The 19,900-nt window shown below is 46.2% G+C and overlaps 1 protein-coding gene across 4 annotated transcripts in view; it reads right to left on the bottom strand.

The window, feature by feature from the left end:
* The window catches only part of LOC129814175 (partitioning defective 3 homolog), a gene marked incomplete at its 5' end in the record, with an annotated part of 196,098 nt that overhangs the window by 124,619 nt on the left and 51,579 nt on the right, over positions 1 to 19,900 (bottom strand). For all 4 annotated transcript variants that reach the window (XM_055867063.1, XM_055867065.1, XM_055867064.1 and 1 more), the window contains 1 exon segment: positions 16,809 to 16,952. In XM_055867063.1, the coding sequence (XP_055723038.1) occupies positions 16,809 to 16,952 (144 nt within the window).

Here is a 19,900-nt window from a genome sequence, read left to right as displayed (position 1 = left end):
TGAGTAAGACATGTAAGTGTGTTAACCCTCACAAGACTGCCGGGCCAGACGGCATCCCTAGCCGCGTCCTCAGAGCATGTGCAGACCAGCTGGCTGGAGTGTTTACAGACATATTCAATCTCTCCCTATCCCAGTTTGCTGACCCCACTTACTTCAAGATGTCCACCATTGTTCCTGCACCCAAGAAAGCAACTAAATGACTATCGCCCTATAACATTCACTTCTGTCACCATGAAGTGCTTTGAGAGGCTAGTTAAGGATAATATCATCTCCACCTTACCTGTCACTCTAGACCCACAGCAATTTGCATACCACTCCAAAAGATCCACGGATGATGCCATCGCAATACACACTGGCCTCTCTCATCTGGACAAGAGGAATAACTATGAAAGAATGCTGTTCATTGACTATAGCTCAGCCTTCAACACCATAATACCCTCCAAGCTCATCATTAAGCTCAGGGAACTGGGTATGAACCCCGCCCTGTGCAACTGGGTCCTGGACGCCCCAGGTGGTGAAGGTAGGAAACAACATCTCCACTACGCTGATCCTCAACACAGGGGACCCACAAGGATGCGTGCTTAGCCCCCTCCTGTACTCACTGTTCACCCATGACCGTGTGTCCACACACGCCTCCAACTCAATCATCAAGTTTGCAGACGACACAACAGTTGTAGGCCTGATTACCAATAATGACGAGGGAGGAGGTGAGGGCCCTGGCGGAGTGATGCCAGGAATATAACCTCTCCCTCAATGTCAACAAAGCGAAGGAGCCGATTGTGGACTTCAGGAGACAACAGAGGGAGCACGCCACCCATCCACATCAACAAGGCTGCAGTGGAGAAGGAGAAAAGCTTCAATTCCTCGGCGTACACATCACTGACAATCTGAATTGGTCTAACATACACATAGTGCGGTGAAGAAGGTGCAACAGTGCCTCCTCAACCTCAGAAGAAATCCGGATTTGCCACTAAGACCCTCACTAACTTATACAGATGCACCATTGAGAGCATTATGTTGGGCTGTATCAAACGCCTGGTAAGGGGTCTCCAGAGGGTGACACGGTCAGCCCAACGCATCAACAGGAGCACACTATCTGCCCTTCAGGACATTTATAGCACCCGGTGTCACAGGAAGGCCAAGGAGATCATCAAGCACCTCGCTATCACCCAGAATGCGAGGTCAGTAGAGGTGCATCAAAGCTGGGACCGAGAGACTGAAAAACAGCTTCTATCTCAAGCCCTTTAGACTGTTAAATAGCAGTCACTAGCCGGCCTCCACCCAGTACCCTGCTTTGAACTTAGTCACTATCACTAGCCGGGCTACTCATCCCTGCACCTTAGAGGCTGCTGCCCTATGTACATAGACATGGAACACTGATCACTTTAATAATGGAACACCGGTTACTTCAATAATGTTTACATACTGTTTTACCCATTTCATATGTACTGTATATACTGTATTCTAGTCAATGCTATCCTATTCAACTCTTGCTGTATATATACTACTCTATCCTAGATATACTACATATTCTATCCACATACTGTCCATAATGTCTATACATGCCATCACACACCCACAAAACATACTGAACAAAAATATAATCCTTTCACTTGACAGGTGTGGCATATCAAGAACCTGATTAAACTAGAGGTCAAGGTCGAATAATTAGGGCAGATTTCACGTTTTCATAACAAATCGGTAATCGGCATTTTTGGACGCCGATTATGGCCGAATACATTGCAATCCATGAGGAGACTGCATGGCAGGCTGACCACCTGTTACGCGAGTGCAGCAAGGAGCCAAGGTAAGTTGCTAGCTAGCATTAAACTTATCTTATAAAAAACAATCTTCACATAATCATTAGTTAACTAGACACGGTTGATGATATTACTAGTTTATCTAGTGTGTCCTGCGTTGCATATAATCAATGCGGTGCCTGTTAATTTATCATTGAATCACAGCTTACTTTGCCAAACGGGTGATGATTTAACATAAGTGCATTCTCCAAAAAAGCACAACCGTTGCACCAATGAACCTAACCATAAACATCAATGCCTTTCTTAAAATCAATACACAAGTACATTTTTTTAAACCTGCATATTTAGTTAAAAGAAATTTATGTTAGCAGGCAATATTAACTAGGGAAATTGTGTCACTTCTCTTGCGTGCAGTGCAAGCAGAGTCAGGGTATATGCAGCAGTTTGGGCCGCCTGGCTCGCTGCGAACTGTGTGAAGACCATTTCTTCCTAACAAAGACCGTAATTAATTTGCCAGAATTTTACATAATTATGGCATGACATTGAAGGTTGTGCAATGTAACAGCAATATTTAGACTTAGGGTTGCCACCCGTTCGATAAAATACGGAACGGTTCCGTATTTCACGGTTTGTTTTCAAAATGATAGGTCATTAAATATGATCAAATCCGGAAACTAAGGCTCGTAATTTCTGTGTGTTTATTATAATTAAGTCTATGATTTGATAGAGCAATCTGACTGAGCGGTGGTAGGCAGCAGCAGGCTCGCAATCATTCATTCAAACAGGACTTTCCTCCGTTTTCCAGCAGCTCCTCACAATGCTTTAAGCACAGCGCTGTTTATGACTTCACGCCTATCAACTCCCGAGATTAGGCTAGCAATACTATAGTGACTATAAGAACATCCTCTCAAAGGTTTTTGAAATACAAATGGTATAGAGAGAAATAGTCCTATAATTCCTATAATAACTACAACCTAGAAATTCTTAACTGGGAATATTGAAGACTCATGTCTTCAACGTGTTCTCATGTTCTGAGCAAGGAGCTTTTTTACATGGCACATATTGCACTTCTACTTTCTTCTCCAACACTGTGTTTTTGCATTATTTAAACCAAATTGAACATGTTTCATTATTTATTTGAGACTAAATAGATTTTATTTATATATACATATGTATTAAGTTCAAATAAAAGTGTTCATTCAGTATTGTTGTACAGTCGTGGCCAAAAGTTGAGAATGACACAAATATTAATTTTCACAAAGTCTGCTGCCTCAGTTTGTATGATGGCAATTTGCATATACTCTAGAATGTTATTAAGAGTGATCAGATGATTTGCAATTAATTGCAAAGTCCCTCTTTGCCATGCAAATGAACTGAATCCCCCAAAAACATTTCCACTGCATTTCAGCCCTGCCACAAAAGGACCAGTTGACATCATGTCAGTGATTCTCTCGTTAACACAGGTGTGAGTGTTGACGAGGACAAGGCTGAAGATCACTCTGTCATGCTGATTGAGTTCGAATAACAGACTGGAAGCTTCAAAAGGGTGGTGCTTGGAATCATTGTTTTTCCTCTGTCAACCACAGTTACCTGCAAGGAAACACATGCCGTCATCATTGCTTTGCACAAAAAGGGCTTCACAGGCAAGGATATTGCTGCCAGTAAGATTGCATCTAAATCAACCATTTATCGGATCATCAAGAACTTCAAGGAGAGCGGTTAAATTGTTGTGGAGAAGGCTTCAGGGCGTCCAAGAAAGTCCAGCAAGCGCCAGGACCGTCTCCTAAAGTTGATTCAGCTGCTGATTGGGGCACCACCAGTACAGAGCTTGCTCAGGAATGGCAGCAGGCAGGTGTGAGTGCATCTGCACGCACAGTGAGGCGAAGACGTTTGGAGGATGGCCTGGTGTCAAGAAGGGCAGCAAAGAAGCCACTTCTTTCCAGGAAAAACATTAGGGAAAACTTTTGGCCACAACTGTAATTGTCATTATTACAAATATATACACTGCTCAAAAAAATAAAGGGAACACTAAAATAACACATCCTAGATCTGAATGAATGAAATATTCTTATTAAATACTTTTTTCTTTACATAGTTGACTGTGCTGACAACAAAATCACACAAAAATTATCAATGGAAATCAAATTTATCAACCCATGGAGGTCTGGATTTGGAGTCACACTCAAAATTAAAGTGGAAAACCACACTACAGGCTGATCCAACTTTGATGTAATGTCCTTAAAACAAGTCAAAATGAGGCTCATTAGTGTTTGTGGCCTCCACGTGCCTGTATGACCTCCCTACACCGCCTGGGCATGCTCCTGATGAGGTGGCGGATGGTCTCCTGAGGGATCTCCTCCCAGACCTGGACTAAAGCATCCGCCAACTCCTGGACAGTCTGTGGTGCAACGTGGCGTTGGTGGATGGAGCGAGACATGATGTCCCAGATGTGCTCAATTGGATTCAGGTCTGGGGAACGGGCGGGCCAGTCCATAGCATCAATGCCTTCCTCTTGCAGGAACTGCTGACACACTCCAGCCACATGAGGTCTAGCATTGTCTTGCATTAGGAGGAACCCAGGGCCAACCGCACCAGCATATGGTCTCACAAGGGGTCTGAGGATCTCATCTCGGTACCTAATGGCAGTCAGGCTACCTCTGGCGAGCACATGGAGGGCTGTGCGACCCCCCAAAGAAATGCCACCCACACCATGACTGACCCACCGCCAAACCGGTCATGCTGGAGGATGTTGCAGGCAGCAGAACATTCTCGACGGCATCTCCAGACTCTGTCACATGAGCTCAGTGTGAACCTGCTTTCATCTGTGAAGAGCACAGGGCGCCAGTGGTGAATTTGCCAATCTTGGTGTTCTCTGGCAAATGCCAAACGTCCTGCACGGTGTTGGGTTCCAACAGGGTACAGAGATGGACAATGAATGCACAAATGTTTCTTGTTACAAATCAATGTAGCTACATGTATGAACTAATAATGCACAGACTGTTCTGTCTGCTGAGATTGAGAAGTTACAATCATGGTGTAACTGATTAACCCCCACCTGTGGACGTCGGGCCCTCATACCACCCTCATGGAGTCTGTTTCTGACCGTTTGAGCAGACACATGCACATTTGTGGCCTGCTGGAGGTCATTTTGCAGGGCTCTGGCAGTGCTTCTCCTGCTCCTCCTTGCACAAAGGCAGAGGTAGCGGTCCTGCTGCTGGGTTGTTGCCCTCCTACGGCCTCCTCCACGTCTCCTGGTAGCGCCTCCATGCTCTGGACACTACGCTGACAGACACAGCAAACCTTCTTGCCACAGCTCGTATTGATGTGCCATCCTGGATGAGCTGCACTACCGGAGCCACTTGTGTGGGTTGTAGACTCCGTCTCATGCTACCACTAGAGTGAAAGCACCGCCAGCATTCAAAAGTGACCAAAACATCAGCCAGGAAGCATAGGAACTGAGAAGTGGTCTGTGGTCACCACCTGCAGAACCACTCCTTTATTGGGGGTGTCTTGCTAATTGCCTATAATTTCCACCTGTTGTCTATTCCATTTGCACAACAGCATGTGAAATTTATTGTCAATCAGTGTTGCTTCCTAAGTGGACAGTTTGATTTCACAGAAGTGTGATTGACTTGGAGTTACATTGTGTTGTTTAAGTGTTTCCTTTATTTTTTGAGCAGTATATATATATATAAATAAACGTCCTTTTTTCAGGACCCTGTCTTTCAAAGATAATTCGTAATTATTTCACAGGTCTTCATTGTAAAGGGTTTAAACACTGTTTCCCGTGCTTGTTCAATGAACCATAAACAATTAATGAACATGCACCTGTGGAACGTTCGTTAATAAGACACTAACAGCTTACAGACGGTAGGCAATTAAGGTCACGGTTGTGAAAACTTAGGACACTAAAGAGGCATTTCTACTGACCAAAAGAAAGAAGCCCAGGGTCCTTTGCTCATCTGCGTGAACGTGCCTTAGGCATGCTGCAAGGTGGCATGAGGACTGCAGATGTGGCCAGGGCAATAAATTGCAATGTCCGTACTGTGAGACGCCTAAGACAGGGCTACAGAGGGACAGGACGGACAGCAGTCCACAGGTAACAACACCGGCACAGGATCTGTACATCCTGCTAAATGTCTATGCGACCAATAACATTTGATTTGGGAATAGGGAATAGGGTGCCATTTTGGACACAGCCCATCATTTGGGCTTGTCGTTTGGGACACATACACATATCACTGGGCTAGTCTCGTCTGTGCAGAGTCACAGTCTGACAAAAGACTGTTGCTGTCCCCAGTCCACCTGGCATTGCTGCTGTTCCAGTTTCAACTGTTCTGCCTGCGGCTATGGAACCCTGACCTGTCCCAGACCTGCTGTTTTCAACTCTCTAGAGACGGCAGGAGCGGTAGAGATACTCTTAATGATCAGCTATAAAAAGCCAACTGACATTTACTCCTGAGGTGCTGACTTGCTACACCCTCAGTAACTTCTGTGATTATTATTATTTGACCATGCTGGTCATTTATGAACATTTGAACATCTTGGCTATGTTCTGTTATAATCTCCACCCGGCACAGCCAGAAGAGGACTGGCCACCCCTCATAGCCTGGTTCCTCTCTAGGTTTCTTCCTAGGTTTTGGCCTAGGTTTTTCCTAGCCACCGTGCTTCTACACCTGCATTGCTTGCTGTTTGGGGTTTTAGGCTGGGTTTCTGTCCAGCACTTCCAGATATTAGCTGATGTACGAAGGGCTATATAAAATAAATTTGATTTGATTTGAAAAGGCCAAAAGACTGGTAATGCTCTCATAAGAATGGAAATCTGAAGGATATAATGGCAAGCAGAGTTTTTCCTATCTGTGTTACACATTCAGGGGTGGTATCATGCCAGGGCACTGCATCGTCTCAAAGCAGGTAGGATTTCTAATGATATTGATGGCATGTTGTTCCAGTCCTGGTGCTACCTTTTAAACATGAGTGTAGTGCTATCAACCACAAAACGATAATGGACATATTCTCTCACTCTCCCTGTTCACATTTAAGGCTGTCCTTTTCCCTCATTCAGATATTGCTAATGACAAATCTGAAGAACGGGTGTTGGAAATCTTGCAGACTTTTACAGAGTATCAATTTCTAACGAGGTTGTATAAGCAAGGGTACATTTTCCTTGTAATTAGCGGATTGTGGGGTTGAATTATGCAACAATATGTACAATGCCTCTGGGAGAGAAGCATTCCCAGGTGCTTTTCCTTGCTAGAGAGGCACCCTGAGCCTCTCAACTCCCATCTCTCTCAGCGGGATGTCAGCGCCAGCAGGCAGCTCTCTGTCACATTAAAACAAAAGAGAACAAAGATCACAGAGAGAGAAAAGAAGAAAGGAGAGAGATACAGATGAGACAGAACATGAGAGTGATGCTAGTACGGTCGGTGTATCCATGGAGAGAAGAGAGAGATAAGAGAGGTGGGTAGGAAAGGAGAGGTCCTATTTGAGAAAAAAAAGGGGTTAAGATGCAGCACGGAGGAAACACAAAGAGAGCGAGAGGAGAGAGACAGCGAGATGGAGAGAGACAGCGAGATGGAGAGAGACTGTGAGATGGTGTGAGTGAGCGAGAGAGAGGGGACATGAAAAAGAGGGCAAGGGTTACACAGTGAGTGTGAGTAACCAGGTTAACCATACAGTACCTGTTCCCAATCCTGAGGCCACAGCAGCACCTACTGGTGAGGCTCATGGAGAGGAGCGCTCCAGTCATCTCTATGGGCTTATGGAGCGGTGGTCCCCAGTGGCCAAAACAAGAGGTGGACCACTCGCACTCAGCTGTCTTATTAAGCCTCATACAAACATACCTCCACCACTAGCAACAAGGAATCTAGAAGCACATCCTCCAGAAGCAGATCCACCAGACATGATTTATGGCTCTACTGCTTGGGTTTACATGATTTATCATCCTAAACCAGGCGTCTGTAGGCTCCGTTCGGCTCCACCGCCACCTGAGGGACTTCCTCATCTTTGTTGTAGTTCGCAGGAAATCAGGGAGCGCTGGAGGGACCCTAGCTAGCGGCTCCTAACCGTATCCACAGGCTTCTTCTCCCCTGTGGTTTAGTAATGCACAGATCCAAGTCTAACCATGACAAAGAACATGGATACACACAATGGACAAGGACATACCGGACAGAAAATATCTTAGAAGGAGGGAAAGCAAAAAATGATGATTCAAGGTAAAAATCCATGGAATGGATGGTGGTATCTTTTCTCCTGACATGGATACAAGTGTAATGTGAATTCAGGAGCTGTGTTGTGAGGCGTATGCAGCCCTAGGACAACCAAGCACATCCAAGCCAACCTCAGGCAATACTGCTAGAAGTGAGAATTGAGGCCAGGCTAAGGCTCCTTCGTTCATTCATTTAGAACGCATTCCAATTACGGTGCCCAACAGGATAGAGGAGAGAAAATGAGAAGAGAGATTCTCTCCCCTAAAAAAGCCAATTAAGCACAGCAGTATATGTCCCTGGCCCCTGCTCGCTAGTTCCAGCTCGTGTGTGTATGTGTGTGTGTGTGCGTGTGTGTGTGCGTGTGTGTGTGTGCGCGCGCGCCCTGGAGTAGATAGCTAAAGCTCAGAGTAATGAGGGGAAGGTTGTCTTGCCAGGCATATCCTCTCATCTGCAGGTAGAGGGCTGGGAGGGAGCCCGAGGCATGCTTCAGGGTGGCTCCACTCCACACAGTACAAACCTGTGATGCTGTGATAAAGCCTGTGTGTCAAATAGGGGGAGGGCTTATACAGTATTTGTCCTGTTTCACATATGTACAAGTGTGTAACTCGTACAGTGTATGGGGAAATGGAAATGTGTTTTTTGCATATCCCACTCTCCTGAGACACCCTCGGAGAGTGGGGTCACGACATGGGATCAGCCATTGTTAGTGCTTAGCGATTAGTGCTTTTTGAGGTTGGTTTGGTTTCGGTTCGATTATTTAAAAAATAATTACGGTTTTTGATTTCTGTTATTTTTTTTTACATGAAATGCATTAAGTGGGTTGAATGCTGTAACACAGAATAAATAAAATGAATTAAAGTAATGGTAGTGACGGCCCATTACTGCTCATCACTTTTTAACCATCATATTTTCACATTACTTTAATAAAATATTTATTTTGATGACTATCATTTCATTCCAAGTCATCTCTACCGGGCTCTCATCTCTACCGGGCTCTCATCTCTACCGGGCTCTCATCTCTACCGGGCTCTCATCTCTACCGGGCTCTCATCTCTACCGGGCTCTCATCTCTACCGGGCTCTCATCTCTACCGGGCTCTCATCTCTACCGGGCTCTCATCTCTACCGGGCTCTCATCTCTACCGGGCTCTCATCTCTTCGGGGCTCTCATCTCTTCGGGGCTCTCATCTTTACCGGGCTCTCATCTCTTCGGGGCTCTCATCTCTACGGGGCTCTCATCTCTTCGGGGCTCTCATCTCTACGGGGCTCTCATCTCTACGGGGCTCTCATCTCTTCGGGGCTCACATCTCTTCGGGGCTCTCATCTCTACGGGGCTCTCATCTCTTCGGGGCTCTCATCTCTTCGGGGCTCTCATCTCTACGGGGCTCTCATCTCTACGGGGCTCTCATCTCTTCGGGGCTCTCATCTCTTCGGGGCTCTCATCTCTTCGGGGCTCTCATCTCTTCGGGGCTCACATCTCTTCGGGGCTCACATCTCTTCGGGGCTCTCATCTCTTCGGGGCTCTCATCTCTTCGGGGCTCACATCTCTTCGGGGCTCTCATCTCTTCGGGGCTCTCATCTCTTCGGGGCTCTCATCTCTTCGGGGCTCACATCTCTACGGAGCTCACATCTCTACGGAGCTCACATCTCTACGGAGCTCACATCTCTACGGAGCTCACATCTCTACGGAGCTCACATCTCTACGGAGCTGCTGCCTCTGCTGTCTGACAGGTAGAAATACCGCGAAGCAACTGCTTTCTATCCCTCTCGATCACACGTTCTCTCAATTCAAATGTTCTTTGTTGCATGTGCGAATACAACAGTTGTAGACCTTACAGTGAAATGCTTACTTACAAGCCCTTAAACAACAACGCAGTTTTAAGAAAAATAATTTAAGTAAAAAATAAAAGTAACAAATAATTAAAAGAACAGCAGTAAAATAACAGTAACGAGGTTATATACAGGGTGTACTGGTACAGAGTCAATGTGCGGGGGGGGCACCAGTTAGTCGTTGTAATTGATGTAATATGTACATGTAGGTAGAGGTAGAGTAAATATGCATGGATAATAAACAGAGTAGCAGCAGCGTAAAAGGGGGGACAATGCAAATAGTCTGGGTAGACATTTGATTAGCTGTTCAGGAGTCTTATGGCTTACAGGTAGAAGCAGTTTAGAAGCCTCTTGGACCTAGCCTTGGCGCTCCGGTACCGCTTGTTGTGCAGTACCAGAGAGAACCGTCTATGTCTAGGGTGGCTGGAGACAATTTTTAGGGCCTTCCTCTGACACCGCCTGGTATAGAGGTCCTGGATGGCAGGAAGCTTGGCCCCAGTGATGTACTGGGCCGTACACACTACCGTCTGTAGTGCCTTGCGTTCGGAGTCTGAGCAGTTGCCATACCAGGCAGTGATGCAACCAGTCAGGATGCTCTCGATGGTGCAGCTGTAGAACTTTTTGAGGATCTGAGGACCCATGCCAAATCTTTTCAGCCTCCTGAGGGTGAATAGGCTTTGTCGTGCCCTCTTCATGACTGTCTTTGTGTGTTTGGACCATTATAGCTTGTGGGTGATGAGAACACCAAGGAACTTGAAGCTCTGTGCTCCACACAGACCGGACAAGTAAGCAGGCATGCAATGGATTAAGGTCATTGTAGTTAATTATCACGTTTTCTGAACTAAACTATGTAGAATATTAGCCTGTTGGAAACTACAACTCTGTACTACATCGCACAGTTCAGGCTTAACCTGATTAATCTCTATTGTATTGAGCTCACAGAAAAAAACCTGAATGAAATGGAATTCAAATTATTGAACAGACGTTGGTCAATTAGTTGTATAAAAAACAAAAAATAACAGACATTCCGGTTAATCGCTCGACCCAGGAGCAATTAGGGTTAAGTGCCTTGCTCGAGGGCAGATCAGATCTTTGATTAGAACTAGCAACCTTCCGGTTACTGGCCCAACGCTTTAACCACTAGGCTACCTGCAGCCCCTCTATGTGTGTGTGTGTGTGTTGGTTAGTGTAAGGATTGATGCGGGCTGGCTGGTTCAGCTGCAGGATGCTAGTCTGAATTAGTGCAGTTGCGGTGACGGTATTACCGCCACACCGGCAGTCATAGCCGCAGTAAAATTCCACGTGAATCGTTGAGTCACGGTAATCCCCTTTTATGCACTCTGGACATCCTTTGCTAGTACCCAACTTGCTAACTACCATCATGTCCTCATGACCTGGTACTCAGGGCTCTATTGTTCCTCCATCAGGTCCTAATGGCCTGGTACTTGGGGCTCTATTGTCCCTCCATCAGGTCCTAATGGCCTGGTTCTCAGGACTCTATTGTCCCTCCATCAGGTCCTAATGACCTGGTACTCAGGGCTCTATTGTTCCTCCATCAGGTCCTAATGGCCTGGTACTTGGGGCTCTATTGTCCCTCCATCAGGTCCTAATGGCCTGGTTCTCAGGACTCTATTGTCCCTCCATCAGGTCCTAATGACCTGGTACTCAGGGCTCTATTGTTCCTCCATCAGGTCCTAATGGCCTGGTACTTGGGGCTCTATTGTCCCTCCATCAGGTCCTAATGGCCTGGTTCTCAGGGCTCTATTGTTCCTCCATCAGGTCCTAATGGCCTGGTTCTCAGGGCTCTATTGTTCCTCCATCAGGTCCTAATGGCCTGGTAGTCAGGGCTCTATTGTTCCTCCATCAGGTCCTAATGGCCTGGTACTCAGGGCTCTATTGTTCCTCCATCAGGTCCTAATGGCCTGGTAGTCAGGGCTCTATTGTTCCTCCATCAGGTCCTAGTGGCCTGGTAGTCAGGGCTCTATTGTTCCTCCATCAGGTCCTAATGGCCTGGTAGTCAGGGCTCTATTGTTCCTCCATCAGGTCCTAATGGCCTGGTTCTCAGGGCTCTATTGTTCCTCCATCAGGCCCTAATGGCTTGGTAGTCAGGGCTCTATTGTTCCTCCATCGGGTCCTAATGGCCTGGTTCTCAGGGCTCTATTGTTCTTCTAACCACTCTGACATCAATGCAAATACAATCAAAAATCACATCAAAGACTTATCATCAAAACAGAATGGTGCTTTTAAAACACATCTCACTGTGATTGATTTGAAGAAAGAAGTCCACAACAGGTTGAAACAGTGGAAAACATGGTTATATTGTTTCAAAGCCTAACACAACTAAATGGACAGTGCTTTCTAAGGTGATGATTCATTCAAAACAGCCATAGGCATGTTAGAGCTTATACATTGCATAGGCTTATGACCCCAAGCCCGAAAACAAACAACCCTGAATTAAAATGATGATTGTGCCGTTCTACAATACATAACCTACTGCATATTACGCATGGCAGAAAAACATGAAACAAAACTGATTTAAGATGTCTTTAGTACATAATTGATCTAGCCTATACTCCAATATTAATGAATAGTCGCCTTTGATTGTAGACTGTATTAATATACATACTGGATGGACTGGTTACCTTATGCTATGATCCAACATTTCTATCCATGAGTCTGGGAGAGAACGTAGAGGCCTAGGCAATGTTGTTGGGTCATTGATTGTGCAGGGCGGCTTACAGAGTTAGTCTACAATTATAGTGAATGTATGTTTGATTTTGAATAGCCTAGTAATAGAGAATGTATTATATTTTCAGAATTAATTGGGTGACACCTCACCTTTCGGTACAGAATATCTCACAACTGTGCGTTTCCATCTCCTCCCCTCTCACCTTCATTCCTTTCTTGAGCGTTCACAGTTTCGTGAAATATGTGTCATTGCAAAAACATGTTACTATTGAGGTTCCCAAACAGATTTCACTTGGTTTCCCAAATGAAGCCTTTGATAGCTGCAGGAACAAGGTTGGAGGGCCCATGGCATGGCATACAGAGTTTGGGCGCAATATCACCTGTCGGGGCAGTGAGAGCATGCTCTTCAAACAGGAATATCACCTGTCGGAGTAGTGAGAGCATGCTCTTCAAACAGGAATATCACCTGTCGGAGTAGTGAGAGCATGCTCTTCAAACAGGAATATCACCTGTCGGTGCAGTGAGAGCATGCTCTTCAAACAGGAATATCACCTGTCGGGGCAGTGAGAGCATGCTCTTCAAACAGGAATATCACCTGTCGGAGTAGTGAGAGCATGCTCTTCAAACAGGAATATCACCTGTCGGGGCAGTGAGAGCATGCTCTTCAAACAGGAATATCACCTGTCGGTGCAGTGAGAGCATGCTCTTCAAACAGGAATATCACCTGTCGGGGCAGTGAGAGCATGCTCTTCAAACAGGAATATCACCTGTCGGGGCAGTGAGAGCATGCTCTTCAAACAGGAATATCACCTGTCGGGACAGTGAGAGCATGCTCTTCAAACAGGAATATCACCTGTCGGGGCAGTGAGAGCATGTTCTTCAAATAGGAATATCACCTGTCGGTGTAGCGAGAGCATGCTCTTCAAACAGGAATATCACCTGTCGGGGCAGTGAGAGCATGCTCTTCAAACAGGAATATCACCTGTCGGGGCAGTGAGAGCATGCTCTTCAAACAGGAATATCACCTGTCGGGGCAGTGAGAGCATGCTCTTCAACCAGGAATATCACCTGTCGGGGCAGTGAGAGCATGCTCTTCAAACAGGAATATCACCTGTCGGTGTAGTGAGAGCATGCTCTTCAAACAGGAATATCACCTGTCGGTGTAGTGAGAGCATGCTCTTCAAACAGGAATATCACCTGTCGGTGTAGTGAGAGCATGCTCTTCAAACAGGAATATCACCTGTCGGTGTAGCGAGAGCATGCTCTTCAAACAGGAATATCACCTGTCGGTGTAGTGAGAGCATGCTCTTCAAACAGGAATATCACCTGTCGGTGTAGTGAGAGCATGCTCTTCAAACAGGAATATCACCTGTCGGTGTAGCGAGAGCATGCTCTTCAAACAGGAATATCACCTGTCGGTGTAGCGAGAGCATGCTCTTCAAACAGGAATATCACCTGTCGGGGCAGTGAGAGCATGCTCTTCAAACAGGAATATCACCTGTCGGGGCAGTGAGAGCATGCTCTTCAAACAGGAATATCACCTGTCGGGGCAGTGAGAGCATGCTCTTCAAACAGGAATATCACCTGTCGGGGCAGTGAGAGCATGCTCTTCAAACAGGAATATCACCTGTCGGGGCAGTGAGAGCATGCTCTTCAAACAGGAATATCACCTGTCGGTGCAGTGAGAGCATGCTCTTCAAACAGGAATATCACCTGTCGGGGCAGTGAGAGCATGCTCTTCAAACAGGAATATCACCTGTCGGTGCAGTGAGAGCATGCTCTTCAAACAGGAATATCACCTGTCGGGCAGTGAGAGCATGCTCTTCAAACAGGAATATCACCTGTCGGGCAGTGAGAGCATGCTCTTCAAACAGGAATATCACCTGTCGGGCAGTGAGACCATGCTCTTCAAACAGTGGTTGATGTGAGGAGTGAAGTAAGTGTTATTTATTTCTCAGCTGCTCATATTAAGCACATGCTCCGCTATAAAACCCAAGTAGCATCATTGAAAAACGGACCGGCGGGAAAGCGTGCGGCCTCCATTCGCTATTGGATTACGTACAGATGACATGTATTTTCCCCCTGCCCATTTGATAAATGGGCCATTCTAAAATCGACGGTAATTTTACATATTAGTAAAGACCAGAGTAAACTGAGCATAGTCTGATGGGTGAAAATAGACTAAACAAAAATATATAGGCAACATGTGGTGTTGATCCCATGTTTCATGAGCTGACATAAAAGATAGCAGAAATACACACAAATAGTGTTTTCTCCATGCAGTCCCCAATCAGATTCCCCTCCCTCTCTCCGTGTGAGAGAGAGGTGGTCATTACCCTCCCATGCTCCCGTGCTGCCAGCTGTGGCTCATTAAAACACATGACAGAACTCTGAGCACACACCTCTGCGCTCTCTTGTTGCCATAGCTACAGCACCTGTTGCCAGGGTGGGTGATAAAGGTTCAAGTCTTAGGATTCACTTCACAAGCAATCAGGTTGAGTTCTCCGAGCACTCTCACAACTTCAATGACCTCAGATATATCGGCAGAATATATTTTCGTTGAACCCCGATGGTGTCATGACTTTCTGGGTGTTCCATCACTGGACAAACAAGATATTTCTCATCTTATAATAGAGTTGCGACATCCCTCCATTCCTCCCTCCCCTTCAGAAGAATCTGAACAAGCACTTACAACACTGAGACAAAGCAGAGACAATGGATGCTTCCCAAATTGAAGCCTTTTCCCTATGCAGTACACTCATTTTGACCAAAGGACCCTGGTCAAAAGTAGTGCACAATAAAGGGAAAAGGGAGCCATTTGGGGATACAGTCTATGTGGCCCATTACAGTGATGTCTACTACAGCTCTATGCAATACAGACCTCCAAACATCTGTTGCTGTAGGATATAAATTCCTCGGTCAGGGTAATTGAGTGACTAAATCCTTCATCGCTCCAAATGTCCTTTTAATATCAGCTCATATCCCACTCATGTCACCGAGCATAAAAGGAGTGATTGGTCGAGAGAAAGAGTTACATGATGATCACCACCATTATATGAGAAACATCCCAGGCCACGTCGCAAATGGCACCCTATTCCCTACATAGTGCACTTATTTTAAGAAGAGTTGGTCAATAGTGCACTATGTAGGGAATAGGGTGCTATTTGGGACGCACACCCACCCGTCATCGTCAGTGTAGCTGCTCCAGAGCAGCCCAGTCGGCCCAGCTGCCCACGGACAGATGAACTGCTGAACTCATTCTGTCAGCTAATGCAATGGTTCACATGGAGAGACTGTGGCAGCGGAGAGAGAGGCAGCGGAGAGGCAGCGGAGAGGGAGAGGCAGAGGAGAGGGAGAGGCGAGGGAGAGGCAGCGGAGAGGGAGAGGAGAGGGAGAGGCAGCGGAGAGGAGAGGCAGCGGAGAGGGAGAGGAGAGGGAGAGGCAGCGGAGAGGAGAGGCAGCGGAGAGGCAGCGGAGAGGGAGAGGCAGCGGAGAGGCAGCAGAGAGGGAGAGGCAGCGGAGAGGAAGCAGAGAGGAGAGGCAGCTGAGAGGGAGAGGCAGCTGAGAGGGAGAGGCAGCTGAGAGGGAGAGGCAGCAGAGAGGGAGAGGCAGCAGAGAGGAGAGGCAGCGGAGAGGGAGAGGCAGCGGAGAGGGAGAGGCAGCTGAGAGGGAGAGGCAGCGGAGAGGGAGAGGCAGCGGAGAGGGAGAGGCAGCGGAGAGGGAGAGGCAGCGGTGAGGGAGAGGCAGCGGAGAGGGAGAGGCAGCGGAGAGGGAGAGGCAGCGGAGAGGGAGAGGCAGCGGAGAGGGAGAGGCAGCGGAGAGGAGAGGCAGTGGAGAAGCAGTGGAGAGGGAGAGGCAGCGGAGAGGAGAGGCAGCGGAGAGGGAGAAGACTTTAGCTGTGCCTTTAATCTTTACAGGCTGACATGTGGAAGACCTTTGACTCCTTCCTTCTCCCTTTCAACCTGCTCTACCAAGTATCTGCCCAAAGTCACACCCTATTATCTTTAAAGTGCACTACTTTTGACCAGAGCTCATCTAGGCCTCTGGTCAAAAGTATTGCAGGAAATAGGGTGCCATTTGAGACGCATGTCTGAAGTCTGGATGTCTGGTGAAAATACAACAGGTCTGGTTCTTCTCTGAGTCTGTAACACACTCAGGCAGATGTTTAGAGATGATTGCTCACATGTCTGTAATGTAAAATGTGGCTGGTAATACCAGGTTTGCGTGACATGTGCAGTGTGTGTCCACGTGTGTGTCTTGTGCGTGTATGGTTGAGTGTGTGTCTGTTGCATGCGCGCGTGTGTGTGAGAGTGTGGTTCTACCTGCTCCCGTCTCTCCAGCCAGCGGTCTACCATGGGGTGGTTGGCGCTCAAGGAGGAGCGGGCCGTCTCTCTCTGGAACTCTCTCTGGTTGGCACAGGTGCCTGCATCCCGGGGGAGACTACGGTACGTGTCCGGACCATTACCCTGGACAGACACAGGAACAAGGAAGACTCTAAGGGGAAGGTTTCCCAGATTATTCCTAGTGCTGGACTAAAAAAAACTTTTTCAATGGAGATTATCCTAGGCTTAATCCGTGTCTGGGAAACCATTCCTTCAAGACACAGGCTTTAGATACAGTATAGATGGCACATTGCAAGTGCTTAATATCCACCTTTCAGTCTAAGTATAATGACCTCAACTATGGATCTCAATGCTGTAAACCTTCAGGATAACATCCTGGAACCAGGCTACCTAACGACTGCACACGTTTAAATTAAACATAGCAGGTTGTATCGTTGTGGAATATTACTGGCTCATTTGTCATGACCAGGGGAGTGTACTACAACCTCCTGGAAGTATCTCTCAGCTCCATGACAAATATGATGCACACACACCAGAAGGAATATGTTAAAGTGGTTACATCAATGGCATAGGCTGCGTCCCAAATGTCACCCTATTCCCTTTTCAGTGCATTTGGGAAGTGTTCAAACCCCTTGACCTTCACTGCATTTTGCTCCGTTATAGTCTTATTCTAAAATGGATTAAATCGTTTTTTCCTCCTCATCAAGCTACACACAATACCGCATAATGGCAAAGCATTTTTTTGCTAATAATAAGTATATCACATTAGCAAGTATTCAGACCCTGTAATCAGTACTTTGTTGAATGACCTTTTGCTGCGATTACAGCATCAAGTCTTCTTGGGTATGACGCTACAAGATTGGCACACTTGTATTTGAGGAGTTTCTCTCATTATTCTCAGCAGATCCTCTCAAGCTCTGTCAGGTTGGATGGGGAGAGTCGCTGCAAGGCTATTTTCAGGTCTCTCCAGAGATGTTAGATCGGGTTCAAGTCCAGGCTCTGGCTGGGCCACTCAAGGACATTCAGAGACTTGTCCCGAAGCCACTCATGCGTTGTCTTGGCTGTGTGCTTAGGGTTGTTGTCCTGTTGGAAGGTGAACTTTTGTCTCAGTCAGAGGTCCTGAGCGCATTGGAGCAGATTTTCATCAGTGATCTCTGTACTTTTCTCCGTTCATCTTTCCCTTGATCCTGACTAGTCTCCCAGTCCCAGCCGCTGAAAAACATCCCCACAGCATGATGATGCCCCCACCATGCTTCATCGTAGGGATGGTGCCAGGTTTACTCCAGACGTAACGCTTGCAATTCAGACCAGAGTTCAATCTTGGTTTCATCAGACAAGATAATCTTTTTTCTCATGGTCTGAGAGTCTATAGCAGCCTTTTGGCAAACTCCAAGCCACTCCTATTTGCCAAATCTTCAATTGAAGCCTACTAGAGAGCGTGTGCCCTCAGGCCTGGAGGGAAGCTAACGTTATTCCGCTACCCAAGAATAGTAAAGCCCCATTCACTGGCTCAAATAGCCGACCAATCAGCCTGTTACCAACCCTCAGACAACTTCTGGGAAAAATTGTGTTTGACCAGATACAATGCTATATCACAGTAAACAAATTGACAACAGCATTTGTTTATAGGGAAGGACACTCAACAAGAACAGCACTTACACAAATGACTGATGATTGGCTGAGAGAAATTGATGATAAAATGATTGTGGGGGCTGTCTTGTTAGACTTCAGTGCAGCTTTTGACGTTATCGATCATAGTCTGCTGCTGGAAAAACATGTGTTATGGCTTTACACCCCCTGCTATAACGTGGATAAAGAGTTAATTGTCTAACAGAACACAGAGGGTGTTCTTTAATGAAAGCCTCTCAAATATAATCCAGTTAGAACAGGAATTCCCCAGGGAAGCTGTTTAGGCCCCTTGCTTTTTTCAATTTTTACTAACGACATGCCACTGAATTTGAGTAAAGCCAGAGTGTCTATGTATGCGGATAACTCAACACTATACACGTCAGCTACTACAGCGACTGAAATGACTGCAACACGCAACAAAGAGCTGCAGTTAGTTTTAGAGTAGGTGGCAAGGAATAAGTTAGCCCTAAATATTTCTAAAACTTAAATAATTATATTTGGAACAAAACACTCACTAAACCCTAAACCTCAACTAAATCTTATAATAAATAATGTGGAAATTGAGCAAGTTGAGATGACTAAACTGCTTGGAGTAACGCTAGATTGTAAACTGTCATGGTGAAAACATATTGATGCAGTAGTAGCTAATATGGGGAGAAGTCTGTCTATAATAAAGTGATGCTCTATCTTCTTAACAACACTATCAACAAGGAAGGTCCTACAGGCCCTAGTTTGGTCACACCTCGACTACTTTTCAGTAGTGTCGTCAGGTGCCACAAAAAAGGTCTTAGGAAAATTGCAATTGGCTCAGAACAGGGCAGCATGGCTGGCCCTTGGATGTACACAGAGAGATAATATTAATAATATGCATGCCAATCTCTCCTGGCTGAAAGTGGAGGAGAGATTGACCTCATCACAACTTTTATTTGTGAGAGGTAATGACATGTTGAATGCACCGAGCTGTCTGTCTAAACTACTGGCACACAGCTCAGACACCCATGCATACCCCCACAAGACATCCCACAAGACATGCCACAAGAGGTCTCTTCACAGTCCCCGAGTCCAGAATAGACTATGGGAGGCACACAGTACTACATAGAACCATGACTACAAGGAACTCTATTCCACATCAAGAAACTGACGCAAGCAGTAAAATTAGTTTTAAAAAGCAGATTAAAAAACACCTTATGGAACAGTGGGGACTGTGAAGCAACACAAACATTGGCACAGACACATGCGCACGCGCAATCACACACGATAACATACACATTATACATACACGGATTTAGTACTGTAGAGATGTGGTAGTGGTGGAGTAGGGGCCTGAGGGCACACAGTATGTTGTGAAATCTGTGAATGTATTGTAATGTTTTAAAATTGTATAAACTGCCATAATTTTGCTGGACACCAGGAAGAGTAGCTGCTGCTTTGGCAGCTAATGG

Source organism: Salvelinus fontinalis, chromosome 17 (genome assembly GCF_029448725.1).
Source record: "Salvelinus fontinalis isolate EN_2023a chromosome 17, ASM2944872v1, whole genome shotgun sequence".
Classification (NCBI taxonomy): domain Eukaryota; kingdom Metazoa; phylum Chordata; class Actinopteri; order Salmoniformes; family Salmonidae; genus Salvelinus; species Salvelinus fontinalis.
The sequence above is the reverse complement of the archived record's forward strand: the minus strand, read 5'-3'. Positions and strand labels throughout refer to the sequence as shown.